This window comes from Marmota monax, unplaced genomic scaffold (genome assembly GCF_021218885.2).
Source record: "Marmota monax isolate L192 unplaced genomic scaffold, Marmota_monax_Labrador192_F-V1.1 WCK01_AAM20220418_F8-fsc00023, whole genome shotgun sequence".
Lineage (NCBI taxonomy): Eukaryota > Metazoa > Chordata > Mammalia > Rodentia > Sciuridae > Marmota > Marmota monax.
Genome location: NW_026692907.1, coordinates 20,044,458 through 20,066,415, shown reverse-complemented (window position 1 = coordinate 20,066,415; position 21,958 = coordinate 20,044,458). Strand labels below are relative to the sequence as shown.

At 32.8% G+C, this 21,958-nt stretch overlaps 1 protein-coding gene across 2 annotated transcripts in view; it reads left to right on the top strand.

The window, feature by feature from the left end:
• The first annotated feature begins 830 nt into the window (after positions 1–830).
• The window catches only part of Negr1 (neuronal growth regulator 1), an 811,898-nt gene continuing 790,770 nt past the window's right edge, over positions 831–21,958 (top strand). The window contains exon 1 of one of the 2 annotated variants that reach the window (XM_046451001.2): positions 831–1,216. In XM_046451001.2, coding sequence (XP_046306957.1) covers positions 1,041–1,216 — 176 coding nt within the window. In that variant the 5' untranslated portion in view covers positions 831–1,040. The remainder of the gene's footprint in view (positions 1,217–21,958) is intronic. The other variant, XM_046451002.2, reaches the window with a different exon arrangement.

Genomic DNA, 21,958 nt, shown 5'->3' with positions numbered 1-21,958 from the left:
CGCCAGCTGCTCTACCGCAAGGCCTTGCACCCCATCGTGTCCCCGAAAAAAAAAAAATCGGCGCCCTGCCACACCGTCCCTTCAAATTCCAGAAAAGGAGTAAAAAGAAAACTAGTTAGCAGCTTCTTAACTGTAGCGCGAGACCACCAGGGCAAGATTAAAAACAAAACAGCAACAAAAACCAACTCACAGTCTTCGGCGTCATGATGGCGCCGACCCCAACTTAGAAGACTTAAAACTTACGGTGCCTCAGGAGATAAAACGCACCGAAGAGGGGAAGGAAAGCGCCCCTCAGCTCTCTCCACCCCAGCCCCGGTACACTTTTCTAGCAAAGCATCCCTCTAGCGCTTACGACAGTGAGGGAAACCTTCAGTCTATGTGCATCTCTTTCCTCCTCAGTTTGCACAATTGTGATATACCTCCTCGGATTTTTTTTTTTTCGTTTTCTTTCTTTTCTTTTTCTTTTCAATCTTTTTTTTCCCCCTTTCATATCCCCCCTCCCTGCTCCATCCTCAATCCCCGGGCGGGGTTGCTAAGGAAACGGCCGCTTGGCAACGCGCGCGAGCCCGGGGGCCGGCGGCCGCCGCTGCGCCCCGCGCTGCTTCTGCCTCTGCTGCCGCTGCTACTGCTGCTGCGATTGCAGCCACCGCCGCTCGCCCTGCCGCCGCTGCCGCGCCTCCTCCCTCACTCGCCGGCGCGCTCGCCTCCTCGCTAGATGGTGTGCGAGCCGCCCAAGAATTAGACACACTCCGGACTCGGCCAAAAGCAACCGAGAGGAGGTGTAGTGTGGCGCCAGGGGGTGGGAGGGGAGGGAGGGAGGGAAAGTGAAGAGGAGGAGGAGGAGAGACAGAAAAAAGAAACAACACCCGACAACTAGGAGGGGGGGAAAAGAAAGAAAGAAAAGAAACCCACCCACCCACTCAAAAAAAAAAAAAAAAAAATCTGTGGCGCGCCGCCTGTTTCCCGGGAAGACTCGCCAGCACCAGGGGGTGGGGGAGTGCGAGCTGAAAGCTGCTGGAGAGTGAGCAGCCCTAGCAGGGATGGACATGATGCTGTTGGTGCAGGGTGCTTGTTGCTCGAACCAGTGGCTGGCGGCGGTGCTCCTCAGCCTGTGCTGCCTGCTACCCTCCTGCCTCCCCGCTGGACAGAGTGTGGACTTCCCCTGGGCCACCGTGGACAACATGATGGTCAGAAAAGGGGACACGGCGGTGCTTAGGTAGGAAGAACGTCTTTCTTTTCGTACTTGTCTCAGTCTCTCTTTCTCTCTTTCCACCTTCTTTACCTTCTTTTAAACTGAACAGTAATACTGGGGGTGCTCACTAATCAAAAGACCACATCTCAAGAAATCCAGGTGCTGATTCTTCCCAGAATCCAAGCCTCTTTTTTTGCCGGGGCAAAAGGATGCTAAAGCACTTTGCTGGGAAGCCAAGTAGCCCGGGGTTGAGTGAAGTGTCAGGTTTGGAAGGAGGAGCAGGTGCCACTTTGAAACTCAATTCACAAGGTCTCTGTTTTACTGTCATGGGGTACTCTCGGAGAGTCTGACAAGTTTATCAGGTTTGTTTCTATTTTACTCTAGCCTAAGTGACTTTGTCAAAGTGCTGGCTCTCTGCTCCATTTATTTTTCCCTCTCACTTGGACACTCAGGCTCAATTTTTCTCTCTCTTTAGCTTTCTTTCTTTCTTTCTTCCGGTTTCTCCCCTCTCTTTTTTCCTTCCTCTCTTTTACCATTTTCTCCACCTCCGTCTTACTATTTGCTCTCGATTGCCTTCTTTTATCCGTTTTCTATTTTTCTGTTTCCTCCCCTTTTTGATCTCCTCCACTTTTATTTCTTATCCACTTGTTTAACCCTATCCCCTCCTTTCTTCACCCTTCCCTTTCCCTTAATTTTTTATTCTTATTAGTGTCCTCACTCAGTGCCTTGTCTTCCCTCTTTGATTCCCATTTCCCACATCCTTCTCCCCTGTGCTCTTCCCCATCCGTGTCACACCCACATGCATGTTCCCGCTTTCCCCCTAAGTACCACTTCTCACCCTCATAAATCTTAGTTTTATAAACACACTCCTTCACAGGCTCTTTCATATCCTAGCACACATGGGCACTTCTGTACTCTACGGACCCCTCTCACGTTCAGATTCTTGCTGTTTAAAACGCATACACTCCTCTGCTCCACACACTGTCACTCATATGTGTGTACACACTATCTCCCCCACCCCCTCCTGCCTTCTCACCTTCCCCAACCTGCTGCCACCTCTTCTTCCAACCTTTCTCCCTCCTTCTGGTCTTCAGTTTTACTTCTCCCCCAATCCCTTCTTCTCGTTTCTCTGAGCTTAAACGTTGAAATGGTTTGTCATTAATGAACATCCTAGCCTGGTTTTATCCCTAAGCAACATTGCAGAATGAGCTTCTGGAAACATTTCCTTTCCTGTGAAAATACAAATTGATGATCAGTAGTGCTTGAATCTAAACAAGGATAAATGCTCTATTCCTTCATTTCCCATTGCCCTCCCTTCTCCCCTGACACCCCCACCTGACATATACCTCAAATCTTCCTGAAAGATATTCTTTCTCTCCACTGGGTGGTAGTTAGCTTATAAGTGTAGGTTACACAAATTCAGGATACATGGCTTAAGAGATGTGAAAGAAATTGGTATATATTTCTGTTTGAATCATGCAACATATTTTAAATTTAATGATGTGGGTGTGGTATATGGCTTATACATCTTGAGACATGAGTCCCAATTTGCAGAGTACTATTATAATTTCTAATATACACTAATTTATGTTTTAACAATATGTTATCTTTGTTATGAATACTGTTGTATATACAAAAGTAACAAGTTTTCAAATTACACATAGTAAAATAACTTCATTGTTAGTCATAACATTGTCACATATAGAATATAATTTAAACACATAATTACTTTTTATATTGTTTCTTTTAGAAGTTTGAATAACAGTGATAAAGACAAAATACTACCTTTGGGGGCTGAAAACACATATCATGGAGCTGCAATATGTATGTCTGTAGTGGCATATTGCTTATGTGTGGAAAGCAGTACCATTTTCAACCTAAGGGATTTGGTAGATGGCTTATCTTTTCACCATATTACTTGGCATTTTTTTTTTCCTAATGAACAATCCATCAGATACCATGGTTAATTACAATAGCTGGAGCCACATTCTGCTTCCAGGAGAACTCACTGCTTCCAACAGTGAAGCTTTCCTGACATGTGGGGATAATATCTTTCCAATGTTGTTGGTTTGGTGCAGTCCTTGTTTACTTTCTGAGCAGTGTACTTCATCCATTTATATGCTCTATCCTGAGTTTTGTAATATCTTTAGGAAAATTTTGACTTTTAAAACTTCTTAAAGCAAATAGAATCTCTGTCTCTTCTCAATGATATTTTGAACCAATTATAATTTATTTTTTTGATGAACAATCATTTTTTTGTAATATGAAACAGAAATCTTATCTGCATTACCTTTTACTCAAAGCAATTTGCTCATATTAATTTTATAATTATCTAGGATGTATCCAATTGTTGAATTTTTTTACATTGCCCAAAGGTTTAAAAATAATTAAACATATTTATTTACAACAAATTTTATCTCTATTAAAACAACTTTAAGTAATATCAAATATTTTTCTTGACTTCTGCATTTGGTATTGTCTTTGTTCAAGACCAAAACATGTATGGCCTAAGGACTCATAGAGTGTGGGCAACTTAGGTGCCATATTTTTCAAAAGGAATAAACTTACAGAGTTATATTCTGTTTTTTTTTTGTTTTTTTTTTTTTTTTTTTTTTTTTTTCTGGTATGCTCAGCATTATATTTGGCATTAACCTATAACTCATTAGAAAGCAAACCAAAAATCTACCCTCCAAATATACACCCCCTTCCCATCAAAGTAGATGAATCCAGTGTTAAGAGAATACTTAACTGAATTACAAGATGTTATTTATCAAGCTTTACGCAATATATTGTTTTTATTGTAGCATGTTCCCCAAAGTGTCTAATAAAAAACAAATGGTGGCATAACAGTTATCAAATAACTTTAAGTGGTAAAGGCCTTAAAGTGCAAGCCTGCCAGTCAGTGACTCTGTTGCTTGTGGTTACATTAATGAAACAGAAGTTTAAAGGTCAAATGATACATTTTCATCTTCTAAGTGCCAGAATGTCTGTTTTTAAGAAGAGAATCACGAAAAACAAAACTTTCCTTAAGTGGAGCTACAACTCAAAGGAAATTCATTCTGTAATCTACTAACTTTATCATGCAAATAATATAATCTGTTAAATTTGAATAGAGAATTTATAGTGAAATTCCATTTAAAAATTTCAACATCTGTATCATTTTACTTTGTCCTTTAAGGTTAGTCAATAATATTTTTCATTGCTAAATCTCTGTTCACTTGAACTATTTGGACCTTCTTGATAAAATATTTCATGGTGAATATACTCAATGTAATAATATATACTTTCCTTGCCTAAACTTTGGATTTAAGTAAATTCACGAGTGTCTAAAGGACATTATTTTTATATAAACAAAGCATTTCCATTAATTTATTAAATTTGATCACTACCTCATGTAATACATATAGTATTTTATTTCTAACAAAACTTGTTAAGCTTTGTGTGGACACATCAACTTTTTTTATAGTTTTCATGTTGCATTTATACTGCATAGAAGATATGAGTTACTTTGTCAGTGTATGACATCAGAGAACAGAAGACAGTAGAACCACATTGGTTCTGTTTTAGGAACCAGAGTGTGTAGAACTGAGGAGTGGGGCAAACATTACTTTGGAAAAGTACGTAAATTTTAGATGACTTATTTTTACATAGAATGTGGCCATTACTGTACTGTCAATCAATTGCTTTATTCTTACCCTATTAACATATACTGTTGTATAAACAAGTTGAAAATGGTTAACATTCTTTGGAAACAACACTGTGAACATCCACATTTATATCCTCCTTGTGCCTGCACATTTTTTAATTACATGTCATTTTTAAGCTAAATTTTTCAATCTGTTTCTCATTCAAACCCTTCTGTATGAATTTTGTGCATTTTTAGCCATCTTCCTGATATGAATTCAAAATGTCCTATTATCTGCTTGTCATGCTTTAATCAAAGGAAGGAAGGAAGAGAGATTCTTTGCTTAAATATGATATCTTCTTTTACTTTAGCAAAACTGAACACAAGTCTGTCATTTTAATCCACTGAATTTGAATGGAAATTGTGTGATATCCTACTATGATACTGTAATAAGCAGAAGCATTTTGCTTACAGCCTAGAACACAGTTCTAGGAAACATTTTCATTGGAACGTACAAAACTTTTTCAAGTATATTTCTAAATGGATATGACAATTATTTATTACTTCTCAACATGTTTGTCCAATACATTTTGCCTTTTGACTAAACTGTATTAATTAGTATTGGTTTGAATGCATACTATTGGCTATAGTAACTTAAATGATTTATGTACAAAAATGCAGAATTACTTATTGCAGTAAAAATGCATTATGCTGTACTTGGGGAATATCATTAGAAAGTATTTCATTGTTGAGTTGTTCCTACACGTGGATACTTTGCATATTCCAAGTAAACTTTTTAATGTGGCATAGAGGTTTTTCAGAACTATTCTGAAGTATGATATATCGCCAAGTATATTAATATACAGCCTTTATTAATTAAGTAACAACATAATATTTTTAACTTTTCTAGATAAATTTATATTTGCCATTGGGGATTTAGACCCTTTTAAATTTATTTATTCATTTTTGATACCAGAGATTGAGCCCAAGGGTGCTTAACAACTAAGCCATATGCTCAGCCCTCCTTTATTTTTTATTTAGAGACAGGATTCACTAAGTTGCTTAGGACCTCACTAAGTTGGTGAGGCTGGCTTTGAACTTGTGGTCTTCCTGCCTCAGCCTCCCAAGCCATGTGCATAGTTCAATTTTTTTTCTTAATTCACAATCATTGAAAAGTTCATTTTGTTGTATAAATCTTTGCACCAAAGCATGTTAATATACTACTTATTTTGAATAGATTGGTTTTGTAATTGAACTGCTTCATGAAATAAGTTAATTATGTAACACTTGACTTCTAAAGAATTTAGGAAATTGGTCATATCATGTTATGTGTCAGCCAGTTGTGGGCCTGTTGTACTGGTGTATCCTTTATCATTCAGCTGTTCTAAGTGTCTGGGATTAGGAGATGGAGCTAGCACCCCAGGCTTCCATGTCATCTGTCTTCTGTCTGTGACTGGCTAATGGAAAGTATTTTGGGAAGAAGGGAGAGCATTACAAAGTGAAAAATCTAGGGTATTTCCCCTTTCCTCTCTTTCATTGTTTTAGACAGTGTCCAGGACCATATCCAGCTCGCACTAGAAGCCTTTTGTGCTAGCTTCCAACTGATAGCTAGTTCTTGGACTTGTGTTTACTGCCTTATCCTTTTATTCCTTCAACTTAGGAGTACTTGTGGCTTCCTGCTGTTACTACACACTGTGTTATCTCACCAATTTGTTTGGTTCTCAAACATTCTATCCCCTTTGTAATAAATTCCCTGTATTAAATTGCCTTTGTTTTAAATATACTGAATGGTTTAAATGTTTCTTGCAGAGCAATGATTGATACATAGTGAAAAATAATAGTTTCAGTGATTTTAATTATGTTTGATTGAATGACTACTTCCCCCTGGTACTACAAATGTTGCTTGCTGGGGATGGATGTAATACTTATTTAAGAAGAGATGCGTAGAAGTTGAACAATAACATCAGGTTTTATTACAAAGAAGAAAGATGGATACATTGTGGGTTTTTTTTTCCCATACCCAGATTATGGTGAGAATAATAAGCCAAATATATATAAATACTTAACATAAAATTGAGCAAATTCAGTAGAAAAAGATAATTTTTTTGGATGGAAAATTAAGTTAGTGAATCTATATTGATAAAATTTAATAGGGCTCTATTATTGCTTTTGACAAAATCAAAAAGATAACTAGGACTACGCCCTGCTTGTGGATATGAGATCAGAATGCTAAGACAATTTCTGTAGTATTGCCATGAGGATCAAAAGGAATTCAAAGTTTTTCTTTTATTTAGCTTAATACCTGAGAAGCTAATCAAAGTTTCTTGTTTCTTATAAGGTGTATGATCTTAGCAATGCTCTTGATTCAATTATTCGACTGTTGTAGGATCTAGTCTCTCAAACTATAGAATTCTCTAGTTAGAAATAAGATCTATCTTTTATCATATCTTCCTTCAGAATGACAGAAATTAAGACATTGTAGACATTACATGATATTACTTACATGAAGAGCTATGAGAAGTTTCAAAAGTGATTATTGTTGCAGGAATTACTTAAGAGTGTTTTTTAAAATTCTTCCCCTTAATGAAGGACTAGAGGGTGTAGTGACCAGTGACCTTCCATCCACTTCTGTAGAACACTTTCTGAAAGACAACTGTTTTTCAATTTGCTGTCTGGTTTCAATATAAGCAATTACTATCAAATCCTACTTTTGGTACATTTCTCCATAATTTTTTAGGAAAATGTTAATTTAAAATCATCATTGATTAAATGACTTTCAGAGATACTTTAGAAAAGATTTCTGAATTAGGAGGAAAATTAAATTCTTGATGTCTACCATTCCATCTCTCAAAGCTTTGGTGATCCATTAAAGTTCATCATTGACATTTTTCCTTTGGTATATATACTTCGATATAAAGAAATTAAAAATTATTGCTTTTTTATTTCCTACAAGCTTAATCTTACCTATCCATATAGACATCATCTTACATGTCCATGTAGACATCATCAAAAATGTTTCAAATTAACTAGTGAAAACAAGGAATTTCTATACTACCACACAGTAAGAATTAGGAATTTTCGGCATAGGCATAATAATTATCAAATTATAGTTCCATACTATAGTTATTACAGGATGAAAAGTGCTATAATTAATAAGATTCTGAAGAAATTAGTAGTTTTGGATGTTTTGCTAAAATATACTTCCTATCCTTTGCTATATTTTGATTAGAAAAAAAATATTTACATTTTTAAGTATCATGACTCTTTTGTATCTAGGGCCTTAGCATAATATCTTGAACACAGGAAGACAATGCCTACTATTTTTTTAATTAGAGAATCAATGGAAGTATAAGGAGAGGAATAAAACAATTTGTTCCTTGTTGTTTCACATTTTAATAATTATAATACCATTAATACTTAATTGGAACTTCATGTTTATAGAGAAATTTTTAAATTAAATCTGCATACCAAAAGTCTCTTGAGTAATTCCTGAAAAAGTCTTAGAAGATCAAGACATAGACATTAAAAACATACAGTGCCTTTAGATTGCAAGAAACAGTATGTTAGAGGGTCCTGAAGAAAATATGCTGAATATCATCAGATTTGAAAAATAAAATGTACTAGAATGTAAAATAAAAAGCATTGCATATAATAAAGGAAAATATTGTTTGATTAACCTTTTACTTTGTTTCTATTTATGTGTGCCTGCGTGTATGTGCTGCTAAGACTTGAGATGTTTCTTACAGGGACTTCAACAGAACTTTAAAACATAGTGGTCCAGTTACAGATTTTGAGATGTTAATATAATTTCAAAATCCAAGATTTTAAATTATATAGGAGGACTTTTGCTCTTTGCAATTATAATCATCAGGTAATAGGAACAGTTCAAAATAGTGAAATGTCTGTTGTGACCTCCTAATAATTTCTGTGTTTCTACCTCAATGCATGAAACCTCCTCTTCCTTTCTCTTAAAGCTTCAATTAAAATGAAACCAGTGAAGATAATGAAGGTAGAAAGAATTGGCTGTTGCTACAGATGAATAACTCTGAATTATGAAAAGTAGTTACACACCCAAACCAGAGCAGAATTTTGTGTTATTCCAACCTCAACCATTCTCCAGAGATTGGCTAACAGTACTTTATAAACCACAGGGTATTGATACTAGCTTAAAGAATTTTAATGTGGCTATGAGGTTTTGATTTATAATGTTGAGGAGGTTATCTATTAGCATAGTGGTTTCTGAGCCATATCAAGTTCTGAATCCTGACAGAGGGCCTTTGATGCTCTTAAGCATCTAGCTGGCATGGAAACTGGTCACTTAATCACATTCTCTAAGAAAAGTGGAATAGAGGAAAGAGGAATTTGGCAATGTTGCCCACATTAAGTGTTTGTCTTCTGACCAGAAGCCAATATATTGTAGTTTCCAAATAGCTAGTAATTTGCTCGATGTATGGAAGATGTGTACAACCATTTTTAGTCCAGAGCTAAACTGTTCTTTACTGAAGTTCACTAAGTCATTTGGACATAGGTGCAGTGCCTATGCTCATGCTGCATTATTGGATTTTTGTTCTGTTTTGTATTTTTTTTAAATTTTTTTTAAAGCTGAAGCTATTCCCATAAAACTTTTAATGGTTCTGGATTGACTTAAAGGGTCATGGAAAATGTATGTCCTCTTGTCTTCAGAAAACCCTTTCCGCTCATGCAACTTAATTAAATTTATGTATAATAAATGGATTTAAGAGATACAGTAAATGTAAAAGCTATAATAAGACATTGTATATTACCTCCAATAATATCACATCCTATGGTATAGGGATATTAAAATAATAAATCAAAGGAATCATAAAGTTTTCCTAATCTTCTAGACAGAATATTTCTTCCAGGAGAACATGTTTAGATATATTTGATTCACACGTAACCTTTTTTTAAAATTAATATCCTGGGTAATTGATCAGTTGAATAGAAAATGACAATTCTGCTGCTTCCCATAGTGTTTGGCCCATTATGACTACTGAAACTCAGAATGCAGAATGAAGAAATGGAAGAAGAGAGGGAGACAAGGAAGAAGAGAGGAAATGTTATACTGTTTGAGTGACTTATAATAAAAATATTTAAAAGTTTAAAGATTAGGAATAGCATAGAATTAAGCCCATAAATTGTGCTATATGCAAGTATAATAAGAGAACATTTGTTTATTTAATATAATTAATTAAATAATGGACATTATCCTAAGCCTGTGTCCTTCCTATGATGAAATGAGGTGCACTGTATAAATTGCAACTCTGAAATCGTGTCTTTCGCTCAGGGATATGTCTTCATTTCAATTTAGCAGTTCATTTATGATAATTTTATATATTGGCCTGCATTGAGGTCAGGGGATATGTTTTGCAATATGTTCACAAAATGAAATTTTATATAAATCTTCAAATAATGGGATCCTTCTTTATCATTGATCAATATTTTTTTGCTCATGCATAACTAATATGAGACAATAGATATAAAGAGTTAAGAGATATGAAGATTTGCTTTTTCTTATGCACAATTTTTCACTTGTTATTGCTTAGTTTTACTGAAATTGGTCATCCTTTGAGGTGTCCAGAATAGCAGGGACCAGATTTTGCACATCTGCTTCTTTATTTAACTGGATTTCTGACCTTGAACAAATGCCTTACCTCAGTAGAACTATGAGCATTATATGAAATATTGCCTATGAAAGACTATCAGTATATAATACATAGTAAATACTAAATTTATATCAGCCAATAATTTTGGGCTGCTTCTCTTCTAATCTCAATCTGAAGTTTATTGATACATCTTACCAATTAATGTGAGTATATTTTGGTCCCATTTAACTCACTGTACCAATTATTTGTGGCCCTCTGTAAAATATTCACCAAATATATATTTTACATTTTAAAGATTATATTTGATACATATACTTGCTTTTGTTGTTTTTAGCCCAATAAAAATTAAATGACTCAAAATAGAAATAGAAATACACCTATGAAATGTTAGCTATTAGAATGCAGAACCAAGGCATGAAAATGCCATGGAACCATAAACTTTACGCTCAGCAGACTGATGGTGATTTGATTTCTTGCCAGTATTAAGAGAGGACAGTAAGTTGGTGGTCACATGAAACGTAAAAGGCATAAAGGAGAAACAAAAAGACTCAGAAAAGAACAAATAAGGGATTAGAAAGTACGATGCAATTCAGTGAAGGAGTCAGAGGGTAAAGATTAACATTTGTGAAAGTTTCAAAGAAGATTTGATAACTGGTGATAACATTGGAATAGTAGATAAGAAAATTAGAAATTAAAAAAAAATAGCTAACTCTGGACTCTGTGTAGGGTAGCAAATAATTATCCTGGATTAGGAACATCCTATGATTCCTTAGATCATCTGTAGGTTAAACTGAAAGTAGTACATATCAGAGGGAGGATTTACAGGCAAGATCTTTCTTTCTTGCCATTTTAGCCAAAACAATATGCTGAGTACAAGCTCAGAAATTATGTATGAATGCTTGCTCTAATTCTGCATATTTTAAAAATGCATAGCAGAATGTTTTATATACATAATGGTGGAGGCATCAACATCTTGACTTAGATCCATCTGGTACTCTTTGAATATCTATATGACACAATTTTGCAATAGTATGTTATGAAGTATTGATTTTCAAGTTTTATAACCACTTAGGCTTGGAAAGGTGATATAACCTGCTCCAGGTAGAATAGGAAATGACTATATCAGAATTCCAATCAGAATTCCAATCCAGGTCTTCCTATACCAAGTTCAGTGCTTTATCCATTATCTTTTACTTTTATTAAGAAAAATTGGCATAATTGATAAATTTGTTATTTAGTTATTAAACATTTATTGAACACTAACTTCACTTTAGCTACTTTTGTGTCTACAGTGATAAAAATCAAGAATATATGTTATATATTGAGGAAAAATATGAAATTGGTTTAAATGAGACTAAGTAGTTTACACATTGCATTAGATGGTCATCAGCATATACTAGGTAGGAAAGAGTGAATTCTTAAAACTATGTATTTCCCCAAAGAAAAACCTATCATCCAAAAAAAAAAAATCATCTCTAATGATTACAAGCTACTGATAACACAGAGAAAAAAAAACAGCTAGTGAACATAATATATAGTTAGTATTATATATTTGCTACTTCAACATTTCCTTGCAACAACATGTAATTTTTCTACTCTTAACAGTGGAGGAAAAATCATAGAAATACCTTTCTGAACTTCATTAGGGGGAGTAAATGCGTGCCAGGACTTGGTCCATGGCCTGTGTGTCTCAAAAGCCTGTGTTCATTTTTAAAAGTGACTACATTTTTTGATCTTTTGTATATTGTAATCCTTAACAGAAGGGACAAGCATTGGTTGCTCACTATAGTATTCCAAATCCCCAGTTTAATCATTTGAATGTTAATTCTGATATAACTCTGAACAGTAGAACCACCTTGATTTACTCCTTTGAAGAGAGCTAGGCAGCCGAGAGTGTGGAGTACCATTATTTCCCATAATAGACAGAAAGATCAAAAAATGCAGGAACCTATGAAAGATGCTTTTACTCCTGTTTCATTAAGCCTGTCAGTCTTTTTTAATTGCTAGAAATGAAAAAAAATCAAGCATATTAGGCATGTTGTCTTTTTCTGCTAGTTGGTAGGAGTGTATATAGTTTATAATTAGGCAAATATGTGGTCTAATTAGAATATATATGAATATATGTATATGTGTATATATGTATGTATATATACACACATGCACATATATATACGAGTTGAGTAAAAACTTGTTTCCATCTGATAGTATGTAATTTATTAATATTTTTATTTTATTTTTATATATTCACCTGCTCCAGACTTTGCATGATGGTGTTTTGCTTTAGGTATCCAAAGTGCTCCCCAACAAATGTACAGTTTTTGTTTCATATCATCCGAGAACATTTTTAACCTTTCTAGGCTAATTCTAGCTCTGTCTTTGAATTCCTACAGCCATCATTTTGTGTTTTTTTTTTCTATGAATTTTACAGTCTATTGTTATTTGACTTCAAAGTAATATAACATGATTTTAATTGATGTATATTATTGCAACCCTTAATTCAACCTTGTATATTATGATTTATTTAGAAAATTTTTATTAAATTTAGGATCCTTAAACTGATTTTGTTCATTTTTTTGAAAAGTTATTTTTCCAACTCATGTGATAGTTTTTGCATAGAAAACATGGTCTTTCAGATTTGAACTCATTTTAGCATATATATTTATGGAGTTCCTGTAATACAAAGTTAAAGGAATCATTATAGGTCATTTTATACTAGATACAATCTGTTTTCTCCCTAATATCTTCTCAGGTTTACCTATTTTTAAAGGAACTTTTGATACTGTGAAGAATAGTAGTCATTTAAACACCTCTATTCTGCAATGACCTTCCCTTCATATTGTTTCTAATTTGAGGGTTTGTTTTTATAATCATCTGAAATCCTTTGTCTTCATACCATCCTCTCGTTAATATCTTTATGCATAGATTTTCCTTCACCTTTATTGTCAATTTTGATATATTCTGAAGGTCCATCATGAGTTTTCTTTCATACAATTTCTTCTAATTGACACCTTGTTGCCATTGTAATTTGTTTTTTCTAAAATACTACACTTTTCTCAATGTACTTGCTTTATATTTTTCTTGCATGGAGTGATAATATGCAAAGGAGGACTTCATAATTACCACATGATGGTCTATTGGACTGACAAAGCAAACAGTATTTGTAATTCTTCTGTAAATGATTCTTCATTGAAATAGCACTTCTGTGCTTTCATCCCTTCATTTTCTCAGCTATTTCAATCTTTCTGCTCACAATGGAATGGATGACACTTCTTCCAAATGTGTAAATTGATGAATTTAGTTTCTGACTTATCCTGGGACATTTAAAAAATTCTCCTCATATTTGACACAAATAATCAGTTGATTTCTGCCAGATAATATCTTCACTTTTCTGTGTCATCTAGCTTTAGTAGTAAACAATGTGAATAATATTTATATGGGGAAATCATGAAGATATAAATTTTTGTTACTATTCTGAGGCAGGAGGATCATGAGTTTGAAGCCAGCCTCAACAAGTTAGAGACCCTAAGCAACTCAGTGAGACCCTGTCTCTAAATAAAATAGAAAAAAGGACTGGGGATGTGGCTCAAAAGTAATGGTAGCTGAAAATAAGACTTTTTTGCATTTGATTAAATAAAATTACTTTAATCCTAGTGTGCATATTGTAATATTTTTTCCCATATATATTATAAAATAGGCTGTCACACATGGGGAGAAGAATTAAGTTTCTATTTGAAAGTGACAATCAAATAAGTTTCAGAATTAGAAAATTCTGTTGATTATTATGTCTTAACATTGATGATAATTTCTATAGTCCAAGAAAATTTATTTAAAATTATAAAATTATAAAGACAGCTCATTAGAGGTTGTCCAAATATTTTGTAAGTTTCTAAGGTATATTTGATACTACATGTTTTAGTTTGAAGAGATAGAGTTCTTAGTTTGATTTTAAAGAGAAGACATTTTGATTTCTATGGTCTTCAGTATGTATTAGTAGTTAGTGGAAAATTTAATAGATAGTTTATTGAATGATTATATTATGTATCCTTGGAAGCTTGAACTATACTTAACCACTGACTCATTATTCCATAATAAATTTTCATATACTGTAGGATTAAATTAATTCTTAGTTGTTCAACTAAATTGTGCATTTGCATTTCAAGTATTTTCCTTAGAGAAAAATGCAAAGAGGAAGCTTTATGTATTTTAAGATTAAATGGAAATACTGAAACTGATTGACTTTTAGTACCATAAAACTAATTAAGATTAAAGGATAACAAAACTATCTTCTTAATGAAAGAGTCGATTTATTATCTACTTTAAATGATTTTCATTTGGCATCAGCACCTAGGTTGATGGTCAAACAGGCAAACAGCTATCATCAGTCATGCATAATTAGAACATAAAAGATTGTCTGAGTGTGCAGAGTAAGTATAACTTAGGAAAAAATTGACATAAAAAGTGTAAACAAATTGGTAGTAATGGTGTAAACAACATTTCATCAAGAGAAAATGGAAAACATATATAGCTTTTGTACTAGTTTGTGAAGAGTTGGCAACTGAAAGTATACTTAAAATTTATTCACTTCATTAGTTCATAAGAAATCATTAATGTATTATGTCTTCATATTCTTAGGAAGGACAAAAATACCTAAATTTATTTCTTGAAGTGTTTTCTATCTATAGAAAAATTGACTTTTGGTACACTTAATTTTTTTTTCTTTATATTCAAGAGGAGAATTTTTAATGAAGAAATAAAATATTGGTATTTAAATATGATAACTATTGAAAAACTTTCTTTATTATCAAATATGTTATACATGTCAGTAGGCTCTTTGTTGTCTGTCATTGAAAATAACCAATCAATGTGTTTAAATAATTATTACCATAAAACTATGGTTTCCATATATATTATTTTACTTTGGATGATAAGTAATAATAAACATTTAGAACAATGAGAACCAAAGAATAATACTCATTAAAATATATTTGATTACATTTATTCATTAATTTTCTATATTTAAAAACCTTCAATTTGAAGTCTTTGTATTTATTAATACAGTGTAAATATTCCTATCAAAGTAGAAATTAAGATATGATGGTAACTATGTCTTATAAACTTCAAGTTAAAATCTAAGCATATTTCTTTCATACCTTTGAAATATTGCTTATTTGTTATCTCACTTAAATATCACAACAAGCTTATAAGGAAATCAGAGCAAGTGTTAAAATTCCAGTTTTACAAGTGAATAGGCTTGGATGTTTGAAGACCTTTTCTTGGTTACTAGCAATAAATATGTATTATAAACATCAAAGCTTGGACTGGAACCCAAGATGAGTTCTTACTTTGTATCCCTTGCTTCATATTACTGATTACACAGACATAACTACAGAGTTACAGATTCATTTGATTTTCCAGGTTCACTACAAGGGCTTTTGGTTTCACCTTAGCCTCCCTATTGCTTGTGCCTGTCATAGCTAATAATACCTCTAACTTACAGAGATGGCTATTTCCATTTTGTGCTCCATTCCTCATCATACTCTGCCCATTTCTACAGAATAGATGTACTTTGAGTTAATAGCACAAACATCTAAGAAATGGAATCACATGAGGAGAAAATATGTGAGTAATAATGATATAGAAAAAAATGATTTCATCCTAATCTACTAACATACCATTTCCTTTCACTTCTGTCATTGTCATTTCTCCACTTCCACTTCAATAGCTTTTTTCCCCTTCACCCTGAAATCCAAAGAAGAAAATACCAGGAGAGGATAAATATGTTAATGTTTGAATGATATTTTTATAACATTTTTTTTGGTGATCCTTCTCATTATATCCTCTAAGTAAAAGCCACATCCTATAGTTGTGTCTAGAATCTTTCAAATTTGTGTTGACACAATCAAACACTTTGTGTTTAAGCTTTGACTTAAACTCTTCTAGAATTCTATTGAATTCCAACTGGAATTCATTTGATATGTTAAATATTAAAATAGTTTAATTCAAACAATTATTTTATACCAATCTTGATACCTGCAGTATATTTTCTTGGGAACAGTTTAAGAAACGCTCTGCCAAGTAACAGAGGAAGGAACAGTGAAGTATAGTGTGTCACTAAAGACAGCCTCTTTGTTTTCAATAACAAATTGCTACCACATAGGTGTGACTTTGGGCAAATTGCTTATCAAATCCTGTGCTAATAGTGCATATTTTATAAATTTGTTTTGAGCATTTGTTCATATAAACTTATATATTACTTAAAACAATGTCTGGCTCATCATAAATACTTAGTAAATATTAGTATATTACCACATGTTGTTTGTGCATACAGATCATATAGCTTAATGAGTGAGAAAAAGGTTGTAATTCAAAAACATTTTCATACAAATTGGCTCACCAATAGAGATCTGGGTTTTGGATGGAATTAAAAATGGAGGATGTCTTTAACTATATAATATAAATAACTATATAAATATAAAATATATAAATAAAAATATAATGTAGCAAAAGTCAATTTTTCTATAGTTAGAAAACACTTTACCAAGAAATAAATTTAGGTATTTTTGTCCTTCCTAAGAATATGAAGACATAATACATTAATGATTTCTTATGAACTAATGAAGTGAGTAAATTTTAAGTATTTTCCCATTGGGGAAAACATCATTTTAAGCCCTCGGATTTCAGTCAAAGTACTGTGGATTCTTTGAACTCCTAGATGATGTGACTTTTGGCAGTTCACTTAACCTCTCAAAATCAACTAGTGATAAAAAGAAGGATGTGTCCCTACTTCTTAGGGTTGCTCTGTGGATCAAAACAGGAAAGTTACAGAAAGCCTTTAGCAGCATATACAATACTTAGTGAATGATTGATAGGTTTTGTTATGGTTTTTATATTAGTTTTATGTTGTATCTAGTTATTTTTAAAATTTATTTTAAATCAGAAAGGGAACAAATGTATAAAGAAATAATGCATGATGAAAATTAGAAGACTTACTACTGAGAAGTGAAGAATAAGAACAATAAAAGAGACAAGCAGTAGCAAAAGGTAAACTTTGCCTGCATAGCAGTTTTTCCTAAGAACTATATGCAAGAGTAGTTTTATGTTTATCTCATTAATGTCAAATAACACGTATCAGCCTTCTTCATCTTCCTGGTTTTGAGATTGCCCATCAAATAGACATGATACTTAGCCTTTAGAAGTATTTAATGAGATGTATTTTCTCCATGTATAAACTCCCTTTCCACAATAGGCTTGATACAGCAGGAAGCTTCACTGCATCACAATGATACAATAAAATAGTAAAATAATAAAATTCCTCCTTTCATCATAGATGAGACAGAAGTTTTTGTTTTGAGATTTAAATACTAAAAACCACTGATGTAAATCAGGGGGTGATTTTATGAGCCAAAACTTGTCTTCAAGTACAGAAGGAATCATTACTGATGGTGCAGGAAAAAGGGTAGTTGAGGAACAAAATAGTAAAGATATTTCAATGTATTAAAGGAGAAGAGCAGAAAAAATCAATACTGAAGAGGGTCTTTGGGCCTGATCACTTGTTGTCTAGACTCAGCCTCATTTCGTCTTCCTTTGATGACCATCTCTTCAGGAGGCGAGCATTTCTTTCCTATCATCAATGACCAGCGTATTCTGAATTAAGGTCTACTGAGCTGTACTAGCTTGAATTCTAATCAATGGCTCTTTGTTTTTTAAAAAATATTTTTTTAGTTATTGATGAACCTTTATTTTATTTATTTATATATGGTTCTGAGAATCGAACCCGATGCCTTATGCATGCTAGGCAAGCACACTGCTACTGAGCTACAACCCCAGCCCCTAGCTCTTTGTTTTTAATGTACTTTCCTAAAGATAATCTTGTAGTCTTGGTAAAAGCTGCCAAACTAATGCTGTAAACTTGGGGTTTATAAGACCTCATCATAAAAGGCATTTATTTGGTCTTCTCATGGTTCAGATCATGTATAACTACAGGAAAACGAAAACAACTTAAAATGTATGAATAAAACAAGCTGGGATATCAACAGGAAGACATTTTATATAGAGGTACACTTTTTGAAGAGCCTTGATAATTTATTCTTCATTGGGATCTTTGGATGAGCTCAATGAAATATGTGGGGAAGATTGTAAAATAAAAGAGAGAAAATAACTCAGGTCATATATCTATTTAGTAAGGAAATCTAAAAAACAATTTTCTGCTTCCAATGCTTTACTTGTTTCATGAAACCAAAAAAGTGATAGGTGAATTTTAGTGCCTACTTATACATGTTAGTACATTTAGAGCTTAATGTAGTTGATTATTTTTCAGTTTTAGGATATTTTCTCATGATTTATTATCCTTTTTTTTGGGGGGGCGGGTTCCAAGGATTGAACTCAGGGGCACTTGACTACTGAGCCACATCCCCAGCCCTATTTTGTATTTTATTTAGAGACAGGATTTCACTGAGTTGCTTAGAGCCTCAATTTTGCTGAACTTTGAACTTGTGATCCTCCTGCCTCACCCTCCTGAGCTGCTGGGATTACTGGTATGGGCCACCAAACCTAGCCTATTATCCTTTTTTAATTTTTTAAGGTAAAATTAAAAATTAACTTACTTTTTTCCATATTTGCTTTATATTACTTACTTGATCATTTGTTGTCTAGACTCAGCCTCACTTCATCTTCCTTTGATGACCATCTCTTCAGAATGGGAGCATTTCTCTCCTATCCTCAGCGACCAGCATATTTACTGAATTAAGGTCTACTGTACTTGAACTTATATTAGGTATAATAACTTAGTCATGTAATTGACCTGTGGAATGCAGGGCCATAATAATTTTATTTCATAAATGTCCAAAGCATTTTTATGATTGTTTCTTCTTTCTCTCTGCTCTATTTTCTTCTGACCCTTTCACTTTAAACTAGTGATAATCAAATATTCTGGAGGTGTGTTTGTTCTTGATAAACTTAATGAAACCAAGGGAGTCTGATGAATGCTCAGATCCTTGAAGGGCTATCATGTATCTCTGAACTTTCATTCCAGAGTTTCCGAAATTTGAGCCCGAAGATTTTGTTTTGGGGGTTGTCTGAGTTTTCAGTGTTTAGTATTATCTGTGGCTATTATCTGTGTGATAAAGGTAATTTATTGTCAGATGCCCTCATAAGGTTAGAATCACCCCCAGTTGAGAATCATCAATCCATACACCAATGACCCTTGATTCATGAATTACAGATTTTAAAATCCTGCATGAATGGCAATTTGGAAAAGATTGAGAATACTGGGGAATATATATTTGTAAAATATTAGCTTCCCTAATTCAAGACTTCAACCTTTTATGTCATCATTTCCATAAACAATGACAAAAATGAACTTTTAGTAATTAGTGATGTTCATTATGTGTATTTTTTTTCCTGAAAAGACTTCAAGGAATTGTATAAGAAAATTATAACTAATGTGTGTAACATTCTTATCTTTATACTTTATGAATTTCAAATATTTGGCCTTTGCATTTCATTTCAATAGATGCATGGTCAGATAACTATTGTAGCCTCATATTACAGATAACATCTCTCAGACCTGGGGGTATAAAATAGGCCACAAAACAGAGGTGTACTCCAAAACAGTGAGCAAGAAAGAGCTACTTTAGTAGAGATGGTCATTAAGTTGCTTTCTCTTGTTCTATTTATTCCTGATAGAAATATTGCTGCTTTAAAAAAAGTGATGGAAATAGAAATATATGGAAGAAGGACATATGGACAGGAGACATATATCAAATTTAGTTACACATATCAATCTGTAGTTATATATATATTTATCAGCAATTTTAATAAAATATATTAAATTATCATTTATTAAGCACTTACTATTTGTCAAAGGGTAAATCAAATTACACATATATATTTTTTCAATCCTCACCCAAACTTTTAAGAAATACTATTATATAATATTATTAGCTGATTGATTAAAGAAAATTCTTAATTGTTAATTTGAGTTTGAATCAAAGTTTGACTTATTCTAGAACATATTCTGTTAACTACTGCATTATATTGATTTTCAAGTTTTGTTATCGTAGATTTAAATTTTTAGGATTAAGCTGTGTCATTTCTCTAATCAAGTAAAAAAATATGATAACAGTAAAGAACAGTAAGTTTTTATTTATGCACAGAATATATATTGTAGTTTTTACATAAATTTTAGCTCATTAATTTTATTCTATGAACTGCAATAATAAAATAGATGTGAGGAAATAAATTATGTTTATATGTAAAATAATGTACTTACATGGTTAGAGTAATTACAATTCATAATTTCATTTTAATTTAAAATGTGTATTTTCTACCTCCTCATCAATTTATACTAGATAAACAAACAAACAGAAAGCATATTCTTGTTTTTGTTTTTTTCTGTTGAGAGTGGGTTAGAGGAAAAGGATCTGGCCAGCTGGTGCAGAGTTACAATTTACTGTAAATGGCAGTGAAAACAGACTTGTTTGGAATCTCCAGCTGGATGAGCATTGTGTCAACACTTTTGTGATATTTCTTGATGATACCATGTTAGTCTGAAGAGCACTCAGCAGATACTAATTATCATCTGGTGAATACTCTTCATTCAAAAAGGTAAAAATCTATTCAGTATGTGCAATGCATGCTTAATTGTTAACCTAAACTTCAGGCTACTAAGACAATAGTGTAGGTATATGCAAAACATAGTCTGCATTATTGCATAAAATATTTCTTTATCAGCATTTGTATTTTGTTTTCTATTATTTTTATTGTGTTGGTTAAATAATTTATCTGTTCATACAAAACATATGTTATTGTGCAATTATTACATAAAACACAACACATAAACGTCTAGATTTGTCTTCAATATAATTTGAAATTTTTATTTAATTTATAAAAAAGATAATAAATGTTTGCTGTATGTCCATGGTAGGTATAATGGTTTAAAATTAAGATATAATTTTAATAAATTATAGTAGGAATTCTTACGTGATAGTAGAGTTCTCAGCATGTCTTAAATACCACAAATGGGATAAAGTACATTAATACCCTATATAGGTTAAAATTATATCCTGAATTTTTATTGTATTATGAACATCTACTTATTTACTCATTCATTTATTCAATATCTATTCAAAACCTAATATATGCTAGCTATGTTAACTATCATTTCACGTTGCTGGAAATAAAATAATTGCTGTTCGTGTATTTTATCCAAATAACCACTCATACTATTTATTATTTTATTTTAATTATCTGTATGTGAAATATACTGCACAGCAAATGCAATCTTTAAAATAATAAATGTCAGATTAGCACACAAGAGGAACATTTTACTCACGTGTACTTTCTAGTCAAAAACAGCCCAGCTCACTGGTTTATTTTCTATAATATATTTCCTTTAAAGACCAACTGACTATGAGAAACCATAAGTAGAATCAACAGATCAATATAATAATATATTGTTGGATCACTGAGATAATAGAAAACCTAATGTGGATAATGGGGGAAAAACAAAACAAAGCT